This window comes from Dasypus novemcinctus, chromosome 3, assembly GCF_030445035.2.
Source record: "Dasypus novemcinctus isolate mDasNov1 chromosome 3, mDasNov1.1.hap2, whole genome shotgun sequence".
Lineage (NCBI taxonomy): Eukaryota > Metazoa > Chordata > Mammalia > Cingulata > Dasypodidae > Dasypus > Dasypus novemcinctus.
The window spans coordinates 112,762,129-112,780,164 of NC_080675.1; the positions used below are offsets into that span (position 1 = coordinate 112,762,129).

At 54.8% G+C, this 18,036-nt stretch overlaps 2 protein-coding genes across 3 annotated transcripts in view; both read left to right on the plus strand.

Annotated features, from left to right (window-relative positions):
* RTF1 (RTF1 homolog, Paf1/RNA polymerase II complex component) overlaps nt 1-3,106 on the plus strand; it is an 81,824-nt gene extending 78,718 nt beyond the window's left edge. For both annotated transcript variants that reach the window (XM_058293955.2, XM_071214116.1), the window contains one exon: nt 5-3,106. In XM_058293955.2, the coding sequence (XP_058149938.1) occupies nt 5-111 (107 nt within the window). In that variant the 3' untranslated portion in view covers nt 112-3,106. The remainder of the gene's footprint in view (nt 1-4) is intronic.
* A 6,512-nt stretch (nt 3,107-9,618) lies between these two features.
* On the plus strand, nt 9,619-18,014 carry ITPKA (inositol-trisphosphate 3-kinase A). Its single transcript, XM_004481506.4, has 7 exons — nt 9,619-10,165; nt 15,953-16,049; nt 16,138-16,354; nt 16,451-16,655; nt 16,859-16,960; nt 17,241-17,312; nt 17,421-18,014. The coding sequence occupies exons 1-7, from the start codon at nt 9,677-9,679 to the stop codon at nt 17,622-17,624; spliced, it is 1,386 nt and encodes a 461-aa protein (XP_004481563.1). The 5' UTR covers nt 9,619-9,676; the 3' UTR covers nt 17,625-18,014.
* The last annotated feature ends 22 nt before the right edge of the window (nt 18,015-18,036 follow it).

The window sequence follows — 18,036 nt, forward strand, 5'->3', positions numbered from 1 at the left end:
ATAGAGTCAAAGACTTTGGCTATCACCTCCAAGGCTCCACCAGCCAAGGATGGGGCTCCAAGGAGATCTCTGAACTTGGAAGACTACAAAAAACGACGAGGGCTTATTTGAGCACACCCAGCCTGCTGCTTCTGACCCTGCATGCCCTATCACAGTGTCCCACCTTTCCTCTTTTCCTTGATTTGCCCTCTTTGGGCTGGAGCAGCAGTAGAACTGGGAAGAGACTCTTAAACTGCCAGTCATCTGTAATATAAACCATTTGCTGTATAGACCTCCCTTGTCTGCACCATCTCCCACCAACCCCCCCCTCCCCACCGGGCCCCACCCAGTGTGGATCTGGGCTCTCTTGGGTTTTATCCATGTCCTTTAGATTTGTGTTTGCCTTTTTTTTTTCCATCCATCACAGTTCATTGGCCACTCTACACATGTTCAGTATTACTGTGGAGCTGGGATTCTTGCTGGAGCCCCTGGTGGCAATAGCAGCAACACTGGGCAGTCTTACTGCCTTGGATCCAACCATTGAACATTTGGCACCTGACCCTTGTGGCGGGAGTGGGAACTGGGCACCTTCGGTCCTCCTTCCTCTTGCCTCTTTATCTTTCTCTTCTTCCCATCTCTGTAGAAGAGAAGTTTTCAAAACTGATTTAGTTTCCAAAAGTGTACATTTGGGGGGGGAGGGATGTCTACTTGAGAGAGCGAGCGTGTGTGTGTAAGTGTGTGTGTAAGTGTGTGGATTTTTTTATCATTTTTTAAAAATGCAGTACTCTTTTTATCAGTCTGTCTTGGTCTATAGCTGTTTCAGATTTTTTTCAGCTGTATTTGAGCATCTGAAACTGCAAGAAAGAAACTTATTAAATGTGATTCTTCTTACTAAACAGGCCTGACTGCTGTAGCTGTGTAACTTCCCCTCCCCAACCCCCTCTTCCCTTTTACTTCCCTGCTTTGGAGAAAATTCCCCAGTTTACCCCCCTGCCTTGTAGGTTGTGTCCTGGCAAGTGGGAGAGAAGCCCAAGGCTAGGCACCAGGGAGGGCAGTGATGGCGTGTTGCTCCTCCATGGGCACATCCATCAGCTTCTTGGCTGGACGTAGTGTGTGGTTTTTTCCCACCCAGTGGACCTGTCTATTCCTAGTGATTCTGTTTTGCTCCTTTCACAGGAATAATACTTTGTTTTGTTTTTAAAAGAAAGTATTCAACATGAATGTGGAGAGAACGAACACAAAGAGATTTAGGTTGCAGATGTTAACAAGCATGTGCAGTTTTGTGTGTGTATACATATATATATGGTAAGCATATATATTGTGCAGCTAGGGTGAAGCCAGCAAAGAGGTGTGTATGTCTTTATGAAATGTTTGAAAAGAGATAAGCTGACTGCTTGATAATCATTCTCAGGTGTAAAGCTCCAAGTGTAAATAAAAGTGGCATTTAACAAATCTTTTCAGAACAAAGTACAGCTGACTATATATACCAAGAACTAAGCTAAAGAAACAGCTGAGAGCTGCTGATTCACACAAGAGGGAGAGGAATCTAGAAGTTCTGCTTTAGACTTCATCCTACTTTTGTGTAAAGAAGGGGGATGATGGGTAATCATGGAGTTAAGTTGTATTTAAACATAAAAATGAACTTGGTAACTCTTCTGGATTTAGTAGAGCCTCAGTGTTGCTTTAACTTAGTTTACATTTTTTTATTTTTTAAAACAGCAATGGATGGTTTTAAAGAAAATTGTGACTGTGTAAAATTGACTAATATGACTGTAACACAGCTAAATGATAGCTGTGACACAGTTCAGTTGGGCAAAGGAGTGGTTATGGACTTACTAAAATCATATTTACTTGAATAGTCCATTGACCGAAACTCTTTATAGACTATTCTATTGTGTAAATGTGGAATCACAGACTGTTAAACATTACCTGGACTCCAGCATGGTCCTGGAGGCTGCTGGGACCTCTCCTATCACGATGAACTTGGACTTTTTTCTTTTTTCTTTCTGGTTTTAAAAGACCTGAAATAATAGAATCCATATAATTTGCTGGAGTCATTCTGATCCACCATGTAGATCTGTATTTAGTATCATTTGGCTTTGGAGAAGTGTCGATTACATTATGGCTGTGTAATAAAATTTTTATTAAAACTGCATCACACTGTAGCCACTTTGCCACTATCTCCCCACATGCAGTTGCTGAAACCTTCATTCTGAAACGCCAAAGCACAGAGCAGGGAGAAAAGCCAACCAAAGAAGACCAAAAGTTAACTTCTTATCACCTGAGTAGCGTATTTGGTTATTGGGATCAAGACTGAGAACTTGTCTCCAGGCTCTGCTTAGGCAGGGCCTCTGAACCAAGATCTTTTTTTTTTTTTTTTTAAGATTTGTTTTTATTTTATTTAATTCCCCTCCCCTCCCCCGGTTGTCTGTTTTCTGTGTCTTTTTGCTGTGTCTTGTTTCTTCGTCCGCTTCTGTTGTCGTCAGCGGCATGGGAAGTGTGGGCGGCGCCATTCCTCGGCAGGCTGCTCCCTCCTTCGGGCTGGGCGGCTCTCCTTATGGGTGCACTCCTTGCGCGTGGGGCTCTCCTACGCGGGGGACACCCCTGTGTGGCACGGCACTCCTTGCGCGCATCAGCACTGCGCATGGGCCAGCTCCACACGGGTCAAGGAGGCCCGGGGCTTGAACTGCGGGCCTCCCATGTAGTAGACGGACGCCCTAACCACTGGGCCCAAGTCCGTTTCCCTGAACCAAGATCTTGACCGGGCATAAGACATTGGCTTTGTCCCACCAGCTGGGGCTTCTTGGCTGATCATAGTATTCCTTGTGCTTGGAATTGCTGCAGCAACTCCCCAAAACTCCCCCAAGGTTTCAGCATTGCAGGATGCGGCACCTACGGTCATTTTACACATTGTTCAGTTCCTTCCAAGAAGTGAAAAGGCCAAGTCCGTATGCCTAGCTCATGATGTATAGGTCTGTTTGTCTGTCTTGCTTCTGACAGGTGCAGGGAAAGTCTGCTGCCTACAACTTCCCTTCAGAAAGAAGTCTTTTGTTTCCTTTTCTGTGAAGTCCTGTCACTCCAACTGTACAGATATTTGTAAATAAACTTTATGTCCTGTTTTAACAAAGGGATCAGATTTAGTTCAAGAATTGCATCCTGAGTGGCAACTCTTAAAGCCGTGTTTTCAAGTCCAAGAGAGCTTCTCTCTTGTTCCTTTCTTTCCTTCCCCTAAGTCTTCGCTCTATACCTCCCCTAATTAGCTGATTTCAACTGTTCAGCAGCCTGGTTCCCCAGAAGCCACTCTCAGAACTAAGTAGCCTAACCCAAATGCGTCTGGTCCTTCCAGTTTTCAGCTGTCCTAGGTGCAGTCTCCTTTGCCCTGCTTTTTTTCCCCATGCAGGTGTGATCTGGAGACTCAGGCTGTGGGGAAAGTATTCACATCCTTCCCTAACAAGGAAGATCTGTAAAGATTCCCCTTCTTCCTTTCCTCCTCCCCTCGCACCAGTGCCTGGGCTGTCTCAAGCCTCCTTCTGGACCATATTTTACCTAGAAAACAAGAAGGTCCTGGATCCACCACTTTAGAGATGGGAAGGTGGGAGGTAGGTGACTTCTTAAAATTAGTGGTAGGAACCAGGTCCTAAGTCTACCTCTGGTCTTGGTGGGTCCAATGAGGTTTTCTCCAACACCATGTCATTCCCACTATCTGGCTGTTAGGAGCAGTGGGCTCTGCTGACCTTAGAGAGCTGGGACCCTCAACAGGACAGCTAAGCCCCACTTCTCTCTGACCCCAGGAGCTGTGGGGCAGCCATGTGCTGCTGACTACCGCAGGCTGGAGGGGTGCAAGGGAAAGACGTTTGATGGCAAACTGATGGATTTCATCCTCCTAGAAGGGAGGCCATTCTTTGGGTGACACTGGGCAGTGGGTGATCTGGGCAGGGAAGCCGTCCATACCCCAACTTGGACTTTGCATGGTTTTGTGGACTAAAGAGTCCATAGAACACTGAGGTGCAGGGGGGTGGGGTACTCAGGCTGGAGGGAATGGCAGCGCTAAGGGTGGGCCTAATGGTAACTGGACATCTCTGGACAGATACCTAGGCCAGCCCCAGTGTCCATAGAGCGAAACTGGAGGCTGGGATTCTTGGTCTGGGATCTGGGCTCAGCCACACTGGAATACAGGCACATCTAGGGCTTCCCAACCAAGCCCAGACAACCATTCCAGACCCAAGGGAAAACCAGGAGCCACAAGGGACCGAGGTTCAGTGCAGGGTTCATATCCCAGCTCTGCCACTTACCACCTAGGGCTGAGCTAGTTAATTCTTCTGAGCAACAAATTCCCCATCTTTAAAATAGGTTAACCTGTCAGGGTCATGTTAAAGATTAAGTGTTCCTATCCCTGTTGGCTCAACAAATGTTAGGGCAGGGTACTGGGCTCCAGAGGAGAGGCTGTTGGGGCAGGGTGGCCCCGTCCCCCATCCCTCAGGGGTTGTGACGCTCTCCATCCAATTCCCCGGGCAAAACTCACCATTCCGAGCTTAGCCAAGGGGTAACCTCCTCCGGGGAGCCTTCCCTAATCCCTTCCTCCCTGGCTGGTTTGGGCGCCTCTCCCGCCGGCTTTCCCTTGAGCTGCACTCACAACGCTGTATTATTTGTGAATCTCCCGCCGGCTTCCCCAAGCTTGGAAGCCACTTAAGGTGTCGCCATAATTCCCCAATATCTCCAGCACCTAAACCCCACCTGAAATGTAGTTAACGCCCAATAAATACGGTGAAGAAGAGGGGCGGGAGCGAGGGTGGGAGGGAAGGGAGACAAGCGGACGTCCCGCCGGGCCGCTGCGTCCTGGAGGCTGCGCCCCCCGCCTCTCCCCTGCCTTCCTGTCCCCAGATGCCGCAGTGCACCCGGCAAAGAGACCTGACGGCGCGGACACCGCTAACGGCGGAGGCTCAACACGCTGTGGGATCGACCTAAGGCCTCGAGAGATGATGTGGCAGAGCAGGGCGGCCCAAAGTTGGGGGCCTCGGCCTCCGCGCGCCCACGCCTGCCTCGCAGGCCTTGGAGCCGCGGGTCAGAGCGCCCGAGCACGTGCGCAGCGCCGGCCCCGGAGGTGGGCCCAGCCGCCTGCACGTGCGCGCTCCGTCTCCCGGCGTCTTGCGGGAGTTGGAAGTAGGGCCTCGGCTTTCGGGCGTGCTGCAGGCTCGTAGCCTGAGGTCCCCGCCCGGTGCGGAGGCGGAGCTGTCACTAGCTTCCCAGGCCGGAGCCTGCGGGCGGCTTCCCGGTGACTCCCGGTTCTGCTCCGCCACCGGATGCTTTGTGGCTCAGTTGCCGCCCCAGAGGGTGGGGGTCACGCTGGCAGGCACTGAGATCACGAATTCAGAGCTGCTCCCACCACTGTGCAAGGTGCCAGGAGGTTCGGAGGGAGAGGCGCGGGCAGCGACCGAACCCCAGCCGTTCTTAAGGTTGTCGCCTCTAATGGGCCTCGGCGTCCCTGACTTCAGACCCTTCGCGTCCCCTCCGCCTCCACAGCACCACTGGGAGAGGCTTTATCCACAGATTCTGCGGGGTTCTGAGTTCCTGAAGAGAGGGGGAGGGAGAACCACAGAAACAGGCTCCTGAGGGGCATGAGAAACCTTGTTTCTGAAGTATGTCAGGAGAGAAAATGTTCTTATTCCGCACACACAGGCGTGGTGACACATTTTGTTCGTTTTAGACCAGAGTGACTCAGATGGTGGAGGGTCACCAGCTGCTCCTAGATCCTGACCCCTGTAAACGATCCTGGCACCCACCCCAGCATATTCCCACTCAATCTAATATGGAGGAAAGCAGCAGGGAGATGGAGAAACCCAGAGGCAAGGGAAAGGGTCTGAGGTTGGGGCTGAGAGCCACTCAGTCCTCATCCCAGGACAAAGGAGGCTCCCAGTTCTTTCCCATCCTCAAAAGTTTCCAAGGGGCCCTGGCTCTGGCACACTTTCTAGTATGTTGTGGGCAGAGGTGGGCATCATGCTGAGAAGGATTGAGGAGTACTTTCGATGACTGAAGCCGCTGCAAGACTAAGGTTCCCAAGGCCTTGCTGATGGTCCCTTGGACACAGAGTAAACATAGGCATTTAGCATCCTCAGGGTCTTTTTCTGGTTGATTCCTTGGGCTGGATGAATTCATTCCTCCAAAAGAATGCAAAATGGCACACCACTCCTCCCAGTAAGGGGAGGTGGATCATCATGGGAGCCACTCAGTCCTGTATCCCTAACACCTAGCCCAATGCCTAATTCATAGCAGCTGCTCCAGGGAAATTAGCTTTGTGAATGATTGAATGAATGAATGAATCACAGGTATTGTCATAGAATATTGGAATCTTGGGATTGGAAAGTCCCTTGGAGGATGTCAAATTCCACAGAGCATGTCTGGGAGTTGCTGACTAGAATGAGATCCTGTACCACTAGTCCTACCCCACTCCCAAAAATAACACTCACTGCACAGACTACACAGAGGCTCTACTCTCACTGGAGAAGCCTTTGAGTCCCTTCAAAGCAACAGGTGCCCCATTCAGGAGCAATGGTTAAAGCTATACCCCTCTTTTCCTCCACCAAGTGCAAGGCCCTGCTTGTGGGCCTTGGGAAGGAGAAGCTGGGACTGTGCCTGGCAGAGGATGGTGAGCAGTGACCTTTCTCCCGCCCCTGACCTCGGCCCTGCCCTGGGGTAGGGTAGAGGAGGGGCAGAGCTAAATGAGGCAGGCTAGGAGATGAAAGCAGGCCTCCAAAAAGCCCTCACCTGGCACATCCCATTTCCCAGACCCTTTCCTTTCCCAACTCTTGTACCCAGGATTGCTGCTCCCCAGGAGAGATTAGGCCCTCAAACATGATAAAACCTCAAGGCCATGGAGAGAGGGGTAAGGGCTCTCTAGCCCTTAAGGAGAGGGTCTCTAGCAAAGAGGATCATTGAAATGAGGTGCCACAAAAAGAAGACAGGTTCTCCCCTCAGACATGTAGCTAGCCTGGTGCACAAGGGACTCTCACAGCCTAAACTCAGAACAGCCACTGAATGACCATCAAAACTCAGCAACATTTCTTCTTTTTTTTTTTTTTTGTCTTTATTCATTTTTTTAATATTACATTAAAAAAATATGAGGTCCTCATATACCCCCCAAGCAACATTTCTTCTATGCCCCAGTTTCCCCATTTTTTGCAGCATACAAGAGGCCATAGCTTCTACCTACATACTGGTCAGTCTGATTTTCTCCACATCCCTTCTACTCAGTTTCAAGGACTGGAAACAGGCACAAAAGAGTAGATGTTTCAGAGTTTCAAAGGCCATTGCTGGCTCATTTTATAGGACACAACAGCCCCTTGCCCTTGTCCCATATTTACAGTGGGGCCTCCAGGCCCTGCCCTAATACGTTTAGCCTTATGTTTTTTGCCCATGGTAGCCAAAGGCAGACTTTGCCTTCATTGAAAGTAGGGACTGAACTACAAGATGGTAATAAAAGAAATTGAACGTAGCACAGGAATAGAAGTCAGGGGACCTTGAGACAACCCGGCTTTTCTACCATCTAGCTGTGTGGCCTTGTGCAAGTGCCCTAACCTCCCTGGCTGAGTCAATTAACTTCTTTGTTACTACTGTAATGTGAATGAGGAGGACTGAATGTATCTAAGGCCCCTTCCTGCTCTGAACACCTATGGGATTAGCTCTCCTTGCCATACACATTCCTAGATTTGCCCTTACCTTTCTATTGAGGGAGGCTTGGTCAGGAATGGCAAAGAACTCTTTTTTGGTTGCTGATTTGGAGGACCCAAGTGGAGCCAAGTCGTAACTGGGCAAGTGTCTGATAAAAGAAGAAAAGTACTTGTCCCTGGATAATCTCTTGGCAGCTAGGACATAGCCCAGCATCCAGCCTACTTGTGTTTCCAACATCACCTTATACCGCCTGGCACACGGGTGTGTAGCACATGCTCTCTCTCATTTTCCTCCCTTTCTTTCCTGTGTTTCCAGTTCTGGCAGTCCCTGCTTGCTTTCCCCACCCTGGGTTTGCCTCCCGCACTACCAGGCCCCACCCCGGGCCCCTTGGCTCTGGAGGGAGGAGGGAAGAGAGAGCAGGAGACACAGGTGTTCTTGGACCTTCCCGCACCACAGAAGACACCTCACACAAACACCCAAACTCTTCCACAGAAGACCGCTGTGCCCAGAGACAGTACCTATGTGATTTTCAATTCTCCCTGGAGCTCCTGTATTTCCTTCTTTCTCTAATTCACTCCTTCATTCCCTCATTTATCCCCCGCCCATTTCTTCTACTCTCATTTTGTCAATGTTCCTTTCCTCTTTGCTGAAGGTTCCCACTGTCCCTCTGTACTTTCTCTTTCTCTCCAGCTGGGCATCCTTGAATCTTGAAGGGAGATAAGGGCAGGAACATTTCCTCCTTGAGGCCTGTGTCAGCTTCTGAGGCCACCTTTCTGGGAGCACTTTCCTCTCAGGGCTTGCAACAGTGCCCGGCACTTTGGGAAGACAAGAAGTGCTGTGAAATTCTGGCCTCTGCTCAAAGCAGCCTGGCAGTCCAGCTGGCCACTAACATGCAAAGTGGCCGAAGATCCACCACAGCGATGATGCCAATGAGTACTTTGCAGTGTCTCAAATGCTTTCAAAAACATAGGTGCTCTCATTCCAGCCACGGCTCTGTGGATCAGGTGGGAAAATGGGGTCTTCCTAAATTTACAAGTAAGGAAATGGCCTCAGAGGGCTGAAGGAACTGCCTAAAACCACTCTAGAGCGCGGTGGACCTGAGGCTGGCTCTTTCTACCACTGGTATTAAAAACCATCCTAACGTTTTAAGGAGAGGTTACATCTTTCATTTTGTTTTATTCTCAGAGCAATCCTGTGGGGGGTGGAGAGGGCAGCAGTTTTGTGAAGGAGAAACAGCAGTTAGAGAGGTGAAATGACTTGCTTAAAGCCACACAGCAGACTCCAAGCCCCAGCTCTGAATAGAGAGAGGGAGGAAAGAGGGCGACGCTGCTGTTGAGGACTTCTCCCGCACACGTGGTGAGACCCACGTCCCGCCCCCTGACCTTGTTCTCGGCCTTCCCAGAAGCGGGAGCTTCCTATGGGGGAGGTGCCTCTGCTCCGTCCCGGAGTCCCCACTTCTAAGCACTCCCTAGGGTGGGGCGTCTTGGGGAGGCCGACGGCCTTGAAGTCTGTGCGGGAGGCGCCCCGGCTGGAGAAAAGTCCGGGACACTTGGAAACCTTGGCCCGGGATGGGTGGAACGCGGAAAGTAGCCCGAGGAACAGAGTGAGGAAGCAAGAGCAGGACCAAATCCAATCCTGCAGGGTCAGGGCCCGTGGACCCATCTGGAAGAATCCTTCCCGGCCCCGAAGCCAAGAAAGGCAGTAAGGCCCGGGAGCGAAGCGCACTCCCGCCTCCTCGAGGGCGGAGTGAGCAAGGCCGCGGGGGCCGGCTTGGTTTTGTGCCCACGAGGGCTGGGCTTTCCGGCCACTCCGAGGAGCAGCCTGCAGACTTCCCTGAGGGACTAGGGCCCTCGGAAGCCCGCGCTTTCTCTGAAAGTGAAAGGAGTGGGCGGGGGGCGCGGCCGAGGCGGGGCTGAGGCGGGCGGTGGCGCAGGCTCCGCCCCGGGGCAGTCGCCAGCCCCAGGCGCCCAGCGTCTCCAGTCCCCGCCGCGCCGCGGGCAGGTGGGCTCGGCCGCGGCGCCTGTCCCGGGAAATGACCCTGCCCGGGGGCCCGACGGGCATGGCGCGGCCGGGGGGCACAGGGCCCTGCAGTCCGGGGCTGGAGCGGGCCCCGCGCCGGAGTGTCGGGGAGCTGCGCCTGCTCTTCGAGGCGCGCTGTGCCGCGGCCGCGGCCGCCGCCGCCGCAGGGGAGCCCCGGACCCGTGGGGCCAAGCGCCGTGGGGGTCAGGTCCCCAACGGGCTTCCGCGGGCTTCCCCGGCTCCGGTGATCCCGCAGCTAACTGTGACAGCCGAGGAGCCGGACGTGCCCCCGGCCAGTCCCGGGCCCCCCGAACCGAAGGGCGGCTGGCTGCCGGCCGGGGGCTCGTCGCACCTGCAGCAGCCGCGCCGCCTCTCCACCTCGTCGCTTTCCTCTACTGGGTCTTCGTCCGTGCCCGAGGACTCGGAGGACGATCTGCTGAGCGACAGCGAGAGCCGGAGCCGCGGCAACGTGCAGCTGGAAGCCGGAGAGGACGCGGGTCAGGTACGGGCCGCGGGGGCGGGGCCAGCGGGGAGAGCGGGGGCTGCGCGCTGAGGACCCCGATTTGAGCGCCCGAGGACCGACCACCTGCCCCAAGCGCCCTCCGCGGAGGACTGAGTCTCACTGTTCCGGGGGAGTGTGGGGATGGGAGGGAGGGGTCAGACGGACCCCTCGCCTGGGCGGTTTGCACCCCGGCTTCGCAGGCGGGTCGCTGCCCCGGTCCTGGGGCGCCTGAGGACGAGAGTGGGAACGAGTCCGCACCTCGCCACGGGGACCCGGCGGGTGGAAGGGAAAGGTGCCTTGCTCGCTGCTAGGTGCGGCTGGAGGGATCGGAGGGGCTCGGCCTTGCCCCGCGAACCCTCTGCGAGAGCAGGGTGAACGAGCGAGCGACTCTCTCTCCCTGCCCCCTCTCGGGCGCCGCGGCCCCACCCCCGCGGTTGCCACGGTTTCCCTCTCCTGAGTGGGAGTGGAGCGGCGCTCCAGGCTCTGCTCGCTAGCCTCCGCCGTCTGCTCCTGGAGCCGGCACGAGGCGTGGACGCGGGGAAACGAGGCGCGCAGAGGGCCGGGAGCCCTGGCAGGGAGTGGAACGCTGGCCCACCCTGTGTGCGCTCCAGTCTCCCGGACTCGTTGTTCTAAACGTGGCCCGGGAGAAGGTAAACTGAGTCTGCTGCTGTCTGCCTCCAGTAGCCTGGATGTTCCCCGGCCGGGTTTGACCCTGGGATAACCCGGGCGGGGGGTGCGGTGAAGTTATTCCGAGCGCTGGCCTCTTAGGGGCGTGCAGCGCCCGGGACAGTAGACTTGTTCCCCTCGTTTTAACCAAAGCCAAATACTTTAAATATCTGCCCGTGGTCAGCTTGAAGGAGTTGCTACAGGTTCATGTTACGCAAGTATTCTCCGAGCCGAGGGAGAGGCGAGGGCGCCCTGGCCGGCTCCCCCAGAAGGCCCGGTTAGGATGACTGGACCTTGGGAGCCGCTGACGCGCGCCGGGGTTGCCTGGGCGCTGCGGGGAGGGCGCTCGGCGCTACCTAGGCCTGCTGTACGTGGGCTCCACCGCACCCTCGGATTGGACAAGGCGGGGGAGCTACTGTAACAACTTGCAGCGGCTCGTGACTCAGTTGCCCCCTGACACTTACATTACCCAGAGGGTGACGGGATTTGTAAATGACACAAAAGGAAAAAGCAAAAAGTGCAGGGTGCGGGGGCTCAGTCGCAAGCCTACCGCGTCCCTTTATCCTCCCCCGGCGGGTGAGGGGTACTCCTGATCCTGGATCGTTCCTCGCGATGTAGGGGACGGGTGCCGCCAAGGGGTTTCTGAGGCATTGGAATGTGGGGCGAAACACCTTGTCCAAATCCCCTGATCAGTAGCTCTGGACGGCTGCCTGCCGCTCAAATCTCTGACAGCTGAGAGGTGGGGGCAGGAGAAAAGGCGTGACGAGTGGGGGCGCCCAGGGCGCGGACAGCCCCGGCTTCTCTCTAACGCGCCCTCCCGGGAAGCCAAGAGCCTGGGGGAGGGGCTGCAGCCAGGCCGAGTGCGGAGGAGGTCCCGTGGCCCAAGCCTGCTTACTGTGTGGGCAGTGCGGCTTGGGGCCAAGACTCCGGGGACTGGCCGCAGCCGTGCCCTGGACGTCTTCGGCCGGCCCCTCTGGCTCTGGGCCTCGCCTCCTCCCGGAGCGTCCAGGAGTTGGAGCAGATGGCGGCCGAGGGCCCTTCCAGCTCCAAGGCTGCGTCTCCCCGGCCTTCCCAACCCCCAGACCGCCGGGGCCTCCCCGAATGCAAACAGCCACGGAGGCGGCAGATAAGCCAAGGGCTGTTGACAGAGGCTGCCTGTGGCCGCGGGGAAGGGCCGGGCAGGGACTTTGCCTCACGCTGGCCCAGGCTGCCCATAGGGCTTCCCCAGGCAGGAAGCAGAGCTGGCTGACCATGAAGGATGCCCCTAGGGGAGGGTGTGTGTGGCCGAAGTGCTTGCCCAGCTCCCAACTTGTGGGCCTCTGGGCTGCAAAACAGAAAAAACACTGAGCAGACTGAGGCCCAGGAAGGCCCTGCCAGCCTTAGCCCAGCATGCATCCTTCCCCTTCTTCTAGGAGCTCAGTTCAGCTTGCCCAGAGCCTAGAACTGGGCTTCCCCAAAGAAGAGTTGGGACTGGCAGCTGCCCTTCAGGGCCTTCCCTCGGGTAAAGGGAAAAGTAAAGAGAAGGAAGAACCAGGAAGGCCAGGAGAAGAGGTTACCCCAATGCCATGACTGTATTTTTAGGCCTTGCCTGCTTCCTAAAACAATTTGGGGGTATTTCTCTAAACAGGAGAAGGAAGCATTTGGCTCCCTTTCTTCTGGTCCTCTTTCTTCAGTGTTCCAGGATAGGTAAGGAGACCTGGATGCCATCCTGTCCTGGCCTCAGAACTCCCACACATCACTTTCCACTAATTATAGAGCAGAATTTAGGTTAACAGACTTCCTTTTTAAAAAGCAAATGCTCCTGGGAAGGTGAAGTCGTGGGTCACTTATACCTTAGTGCAAATCATTTTATAAATTTAAACTGATTGCTTTCCTCCTCCTTCTCCCCCCCCCTCTCCTCCACCACCACCATCACCACAAGGAATGCTCACTTTGGAACATGGGGAGCGGGGTTGCGCTGGTAAACAGCTTCAGCCAGAGATGGGGTTGCTGGAGGCAGGGAGTAGAGGTCAGGAAATTTGGGAGTACCAAAGACAGAGTAAAGCATCTATCCTGGCAGTAGATAAGAATACCTGGCAAGATTTCAGGAGCAGAAGTCTTGAGGGCTTCAAAATAGAGCTTACATAAGGCAGGGTCTGAGACTAGAGTCTAGTCAAATCCTGCCCTAGGAGCAAAGAATTATCAGAGGGTCCTCCTATCATTTCATCAAAGACACAATCAGCTCCTCTGGCTTTTGCCCCAAGATGTCCAGGTGGCCTCTGGCTGCAAGTTGGTTTCCCAGGGAGGGCACTTCAGTGGAGGTTAGGCTGGGCAAGAGGACAGGGCTTTGACTCCCTTGGCAACTAGATTTCACACTGTAACATAATAAATCTGCTTTCTGATATTCAGACAATAAAAGCTTCACCTGATCAAAAATATCTTCCCTGCTGTTGTTCATGTGCCAAAATCCACACCCATCAAAAAATGATTCCCCAAGAGCCTTTCCGGATACCTGCATTTTGAAATGTGTTGTGTTCCCTGAGGGAGGTAGCTTCCCAAACTGGAGGATGGCAGCAAATTCCACAACTCTTGTCTTAACTCCTTTTCCAGGTTTGACCATATCCATTACTGGTAGGAAAGCTAACTCCTGTCATACCAATCTCAGGAGGTGGCTGGAAGGGCTCAGGTGAGAAAATTGGTACGAAAGCCCTTTGTGACCTGCACAGCTGGATCCTGCTGCTCCTGGCTCATAGGATCCTAATGAAACCCGGGTGGGGAGCATCAGTGATAGCCCCATTTTATCTCAGCTTAGGAGCAAGCTGATGTTGTGTTGTCACACATCCAGCAAGAGGCAGTAACCCAGGTCTTCAGACATCACATCAAATCCCCTTCTACCAGGGCCATCATCTACCGTCCAGCCCTACTCACTGCTCCTACATGATCCCAGAAGAAGGACAACCCATTTCTCTCACTCCCAGGTCTGGTTCTCTCTTCCAGTGGCATGACTACAGAAATAGATGTTCCCTCTGAATAAGATCATTTGGTCCCTCTGTCCCCCAAATTCTGCTTATAGTCCCTTAATGCTGCCTGAAGCCCCACCATTACAACCATTGCTTTTGATGAGACAAGTGTCCAGCCAGTAGTGAGGGGTCCCAGGCAGATCACAGTGTTTCACCAGAGATAAAACACACCGCCTTCCTGCTGCAAATCACTTCATTTTGTACAATGCTCTTTCTCATACGGTGTCCAACTTGACCCCGAAAGGAAACAGGATGATAGCATGGACTTTGGGGCCAGTGGACAGAGGCTACTTAACTTCTCTGAGCCTTGACTTCCTTCTGTAAAATGGGAATAATAATGCCACCACTAGCACTTGCTGTGCTCGCACACATCATCATCACTCTGATCCTCAAATCGAGTGTGGGAGGAGGAGATAGAGGATGGATGGTGTCGCAGAATACGCGTGGCACATACATCTTCCTGGAATTTTACTTGAGGATTTGGAGGTGGGGGAGTTTTATAATAAAACTTGGAGTTATTATGCAGCAGAATGCAAACCTTGTATATATTTAAAGATTTTAAAAAGGAGTTTTGAAAGAGATGTCATGCTTCTGGTGGGCTGCTTCTGGCTACACCCCCAGATCCCCGGGGATTGGACACGTGATCACACCCTAGTGTGCCATGTAGGGACTTCAGTAGCAAAGCAGGAGCAATGCTGCTTGGTAGAGTCTGCGAGACTGGCTGGCATGCAGTAGGCAGTCAGTAAATGGGAGATCGTGCTATGGTAGCAGCAATGTCCTCTCAGAGGAAACAGGCCCACACTCATGATGCTACTTGCTTGGATTCACTCAACTGGAAAGTGACAGAACCAGGCTTGGAACCAACTTCTGACTCCCCATCCAGTGCTCTGTCGCCAACCCCCATCTTCCTCTCATGGGAAGGAGCTTTATGGTCAGCAGTTTACCCTACTTAAGCCACCTCCCCAGTTCTCCTTCTCCCTCTTGTTAAGGAGATGGATTTCTGGGTTCCAGTCCTGCGGGAGTACACATTGTAACTCCCCTAAAAAGCAAGCACCTCTGGGAGGAAGCAGCAGACACACAGTTTAGGTGAGCAAACCTGTGAGCTTCAGAGATATGGGCACAAGACTGCTTAGTTTTTGGGTGGAACAAAAAAAGATCCAGAGTATGAGATGCTCTCAGGATTAGGTAGAAGCCAGAGGCAAGGGTACACCAAATCTATACAACCCTCCCAGTTTTGTCCAAGATGATGGACCCTGGTCTTGGCAGCCCATTTTCAAGGCTCAGGTTTCTGGATCCATATCAGGACCGTGGGGGAGCTGGGCCTTGCCAACTGTCAAGGAGTTCCTTGCAAACAGAGACCACAACAGCGTCTTCAGGAGCACCCAGGTCATTCTTTCTCCAGGTCCTGCTGGGCTGGGCTCCCCGCCCGGGCCTTTTGGAAAGGTTTGTGGTCCCAAATGGATGAATCAGTGGTCCAGATTTGTCCAGCTTCGGCTTCATGCCCAGAAATGAGGAGGCTGGGCCAGGGAAGTGCCGATCACACTCAAGCCTCACTTACTACACACAACAACCCGCTGAGGGTGGGTATTACCCCATTTCATAAATGAACAAACTGCTGCACAGAGACTTGTTTCTCAGTGTAAGCTGGGACCCTCAGGTGGCAGAATCTTATCAGGCATTGGTAGCAATGCAAATTTTGGGACCCATCCCAGACCTACTCTATCGGTTTCCCTTCATAGACTTGAGAATCTGCCTTTTCAAAACAAGGGTGGCCATCAGGTGGTTCTGATGCTCAGAAAAGTTCAAAAATCTTGACTGAGCAATTCAGGAACCTGCCTGTGCAGCTTTTGAGTGGCAGAACCCGGGTCCAAACCTCAATCTTCTGGTCTGAGGCCAGGGTTGTTTTCAGCGCATTCCAACAGCTGGATATCTGTCATTTCCTTGTGCCTGAATCAGCGCCAGCCCCACAGACGCACAATAAACTTTCTTTGAGTGAATGAATGAATCACCCCACCCTAGCTGCTTCCGGTGGGCCAGGGGCGGGGCGAGACCGGTCTAGAGCTGGGAGGGCTAATTCGTGACTGAGACGCCGACCTGCAGACCGGGCCCGTGTTGCTTTCAGAAAAGTCACTGGCAGAAGATCCGGACCATGGTTAGTCTGCCCGTCATGAGCCCTTTCAAGAAGCGCTATGCCTGGGTGCAGCTGGCGGGGCACACGGGTGAGCACTGAGGCGGGTGGGGTCGGGGGATACCCGCCCCGCAGGGGCAGGACCGGGCTGGGCGGCGCTAACGGGTGCGCGTCCGCAGGGAGTTTCAAGGCGGCGGGCACCAACGGGCTGATCCTGAAGCGCAGCTCGGAGCCGGAGCGCTCCTGCCTGGCGCGGCTGATGGCCGACGCTCTGCGTGGCTGCGTGCCTGCCTTCCACGGCGTGGTGGAGCGCGACGGCGAAAGCTACCTGCAGTTGCAGGACCTGCTCGACGGCTTCGACGGCCCCTGCGTGCTCGACTGCAAGATGGGCGTCAGGTACGCGTGTGTGGCCGGGCCGCGAGCCCCGGCGAGCGCTCGGTGGGGTCCCCGTGGGCGCCTCCTCACGCCCGGCCGCCGCCTGCGCCCCTGCAGGACTTACCTGGAGGAGGAATTGACCAAAGCCCGCGAGCGACCCAAACTACGGAAGGACATGTACAAGAAGATGCTGGCGGTAGACCCCACGGCGCCCACCGAGGAGGAGCATGCCCAGCGCGCGGTCACCAAGCCGCGCTACATGCAGTGGCGAGAGGGCATCAGCTCCAGCACCACGCTCGGCTTCCGCATCGAGGGCATCAAGGTGGCCAGGCCCACTTCTCTTTGCCCTTCCTCCGCCCCTCCCCCTCCGTACTGCGCGCCCCCATCCGAGCCACCCCGAAGAGGTGCCCCCAGGCAGTCATCTCGCTGTCCCCGGCAGCCAGCCAGCAGGTAGCGCTGCCTTGCCTGATCCTCTCCCTGGGGGTGGGTCCGGGCTCCCTGACACTTCTGTCGCACCTCCTTCAGAAAGCTGACGGCTCCTGCAGCACCGACTTCAAGACTACACGAAGCAGGGAGCAGGTGATTCACGTCTTCCAGGAGTTTGTGCAAGGGGATGCGGAAGTGCTGGTGAGCGCTGGATCCCAGAACCCTGTCGTGTCGGGAATCCTGACACCGAGGGTGCCCCCAGGTTATCCGGTGCCGTGCTCTTGCCTCTGTGCCTCCCATCGTGGTTATTGCACCGTGTTGTAATTGCTCTACGTCCCTCCTCTTCCTGCACGCTGTCTGGAGGCCTGAATCTTCCTCACCGCGGTATTTATTTGCCAAGCCAAGAATGCATTCTGTCGCGTTTGCAGGGGCTCAATTTAGCGTTTATTTAATATGACCTCTCCTGCCCTGCCCTCTCCAGAGGAGGTATCTGAACCGGCTGCAACAGATCCGGGACACCCTGGAGGTCTCTGAGTTCTTTAGGAGGCACGAGGTAAGAGGCCGGTAGGCTCAGGGGTCCGTGGTCTCCGAGGCCTACAGCGGAATAGGGTGGGGGCCTCTCCGGGAAAGGGCTGCGGTCTGACTGTGTGGAGCCCGGCAGGTGATCGGCAGCTCCCTCCTCTTCGTGCACGATCACTGTCATCGCGCCGGCGTGTGGCTCATCGACTTCGGCAAGACTACGCCCCTCCCCGACGGCGAGACCCTGGACCACCGGCGGCCGTGGGAGGAGGGGAACCGCGAGGACGGCTATTTGCTGGGGCTGGACAATCTCATTGGCATCCTGGCCAGCCTGGCCGAGAGATGAGGCTGTGCCCTTGTCCCCGCGCGGGTCGGCGGGTCTGACCGATGGACCTGTGGCTGCGTCCGGGCTGTGAACGCCGCGGAGAGACTGAAACCCCGCGGTGCGGGGCGCTGCACAGGGTTCTGCAGGGCCCGGCGCCAAGCGCGAGGGGGCGCTCTGCAGATACCCAGCTGCTCCAGCTTTCCCACAGCCTGATGACGTAATTTGCAGGGGTGGGGTGGGGGATGGGCTGAGGTGGGCTTCTTCCCGAGCTCTGCTCTTCAGAGGGAGCTGCCCAGTTCTCCAGGGGACCAGAGAGTGAATTTTACTTTGCAGGCACTGACCTATTGGTCCAGCCTCCCACACTACAATGGACTCCCCTTCCAATAAAACTCAAAGACCCCAGCTTCTGCAGCTCAGGCCTCATCCCCTCCCT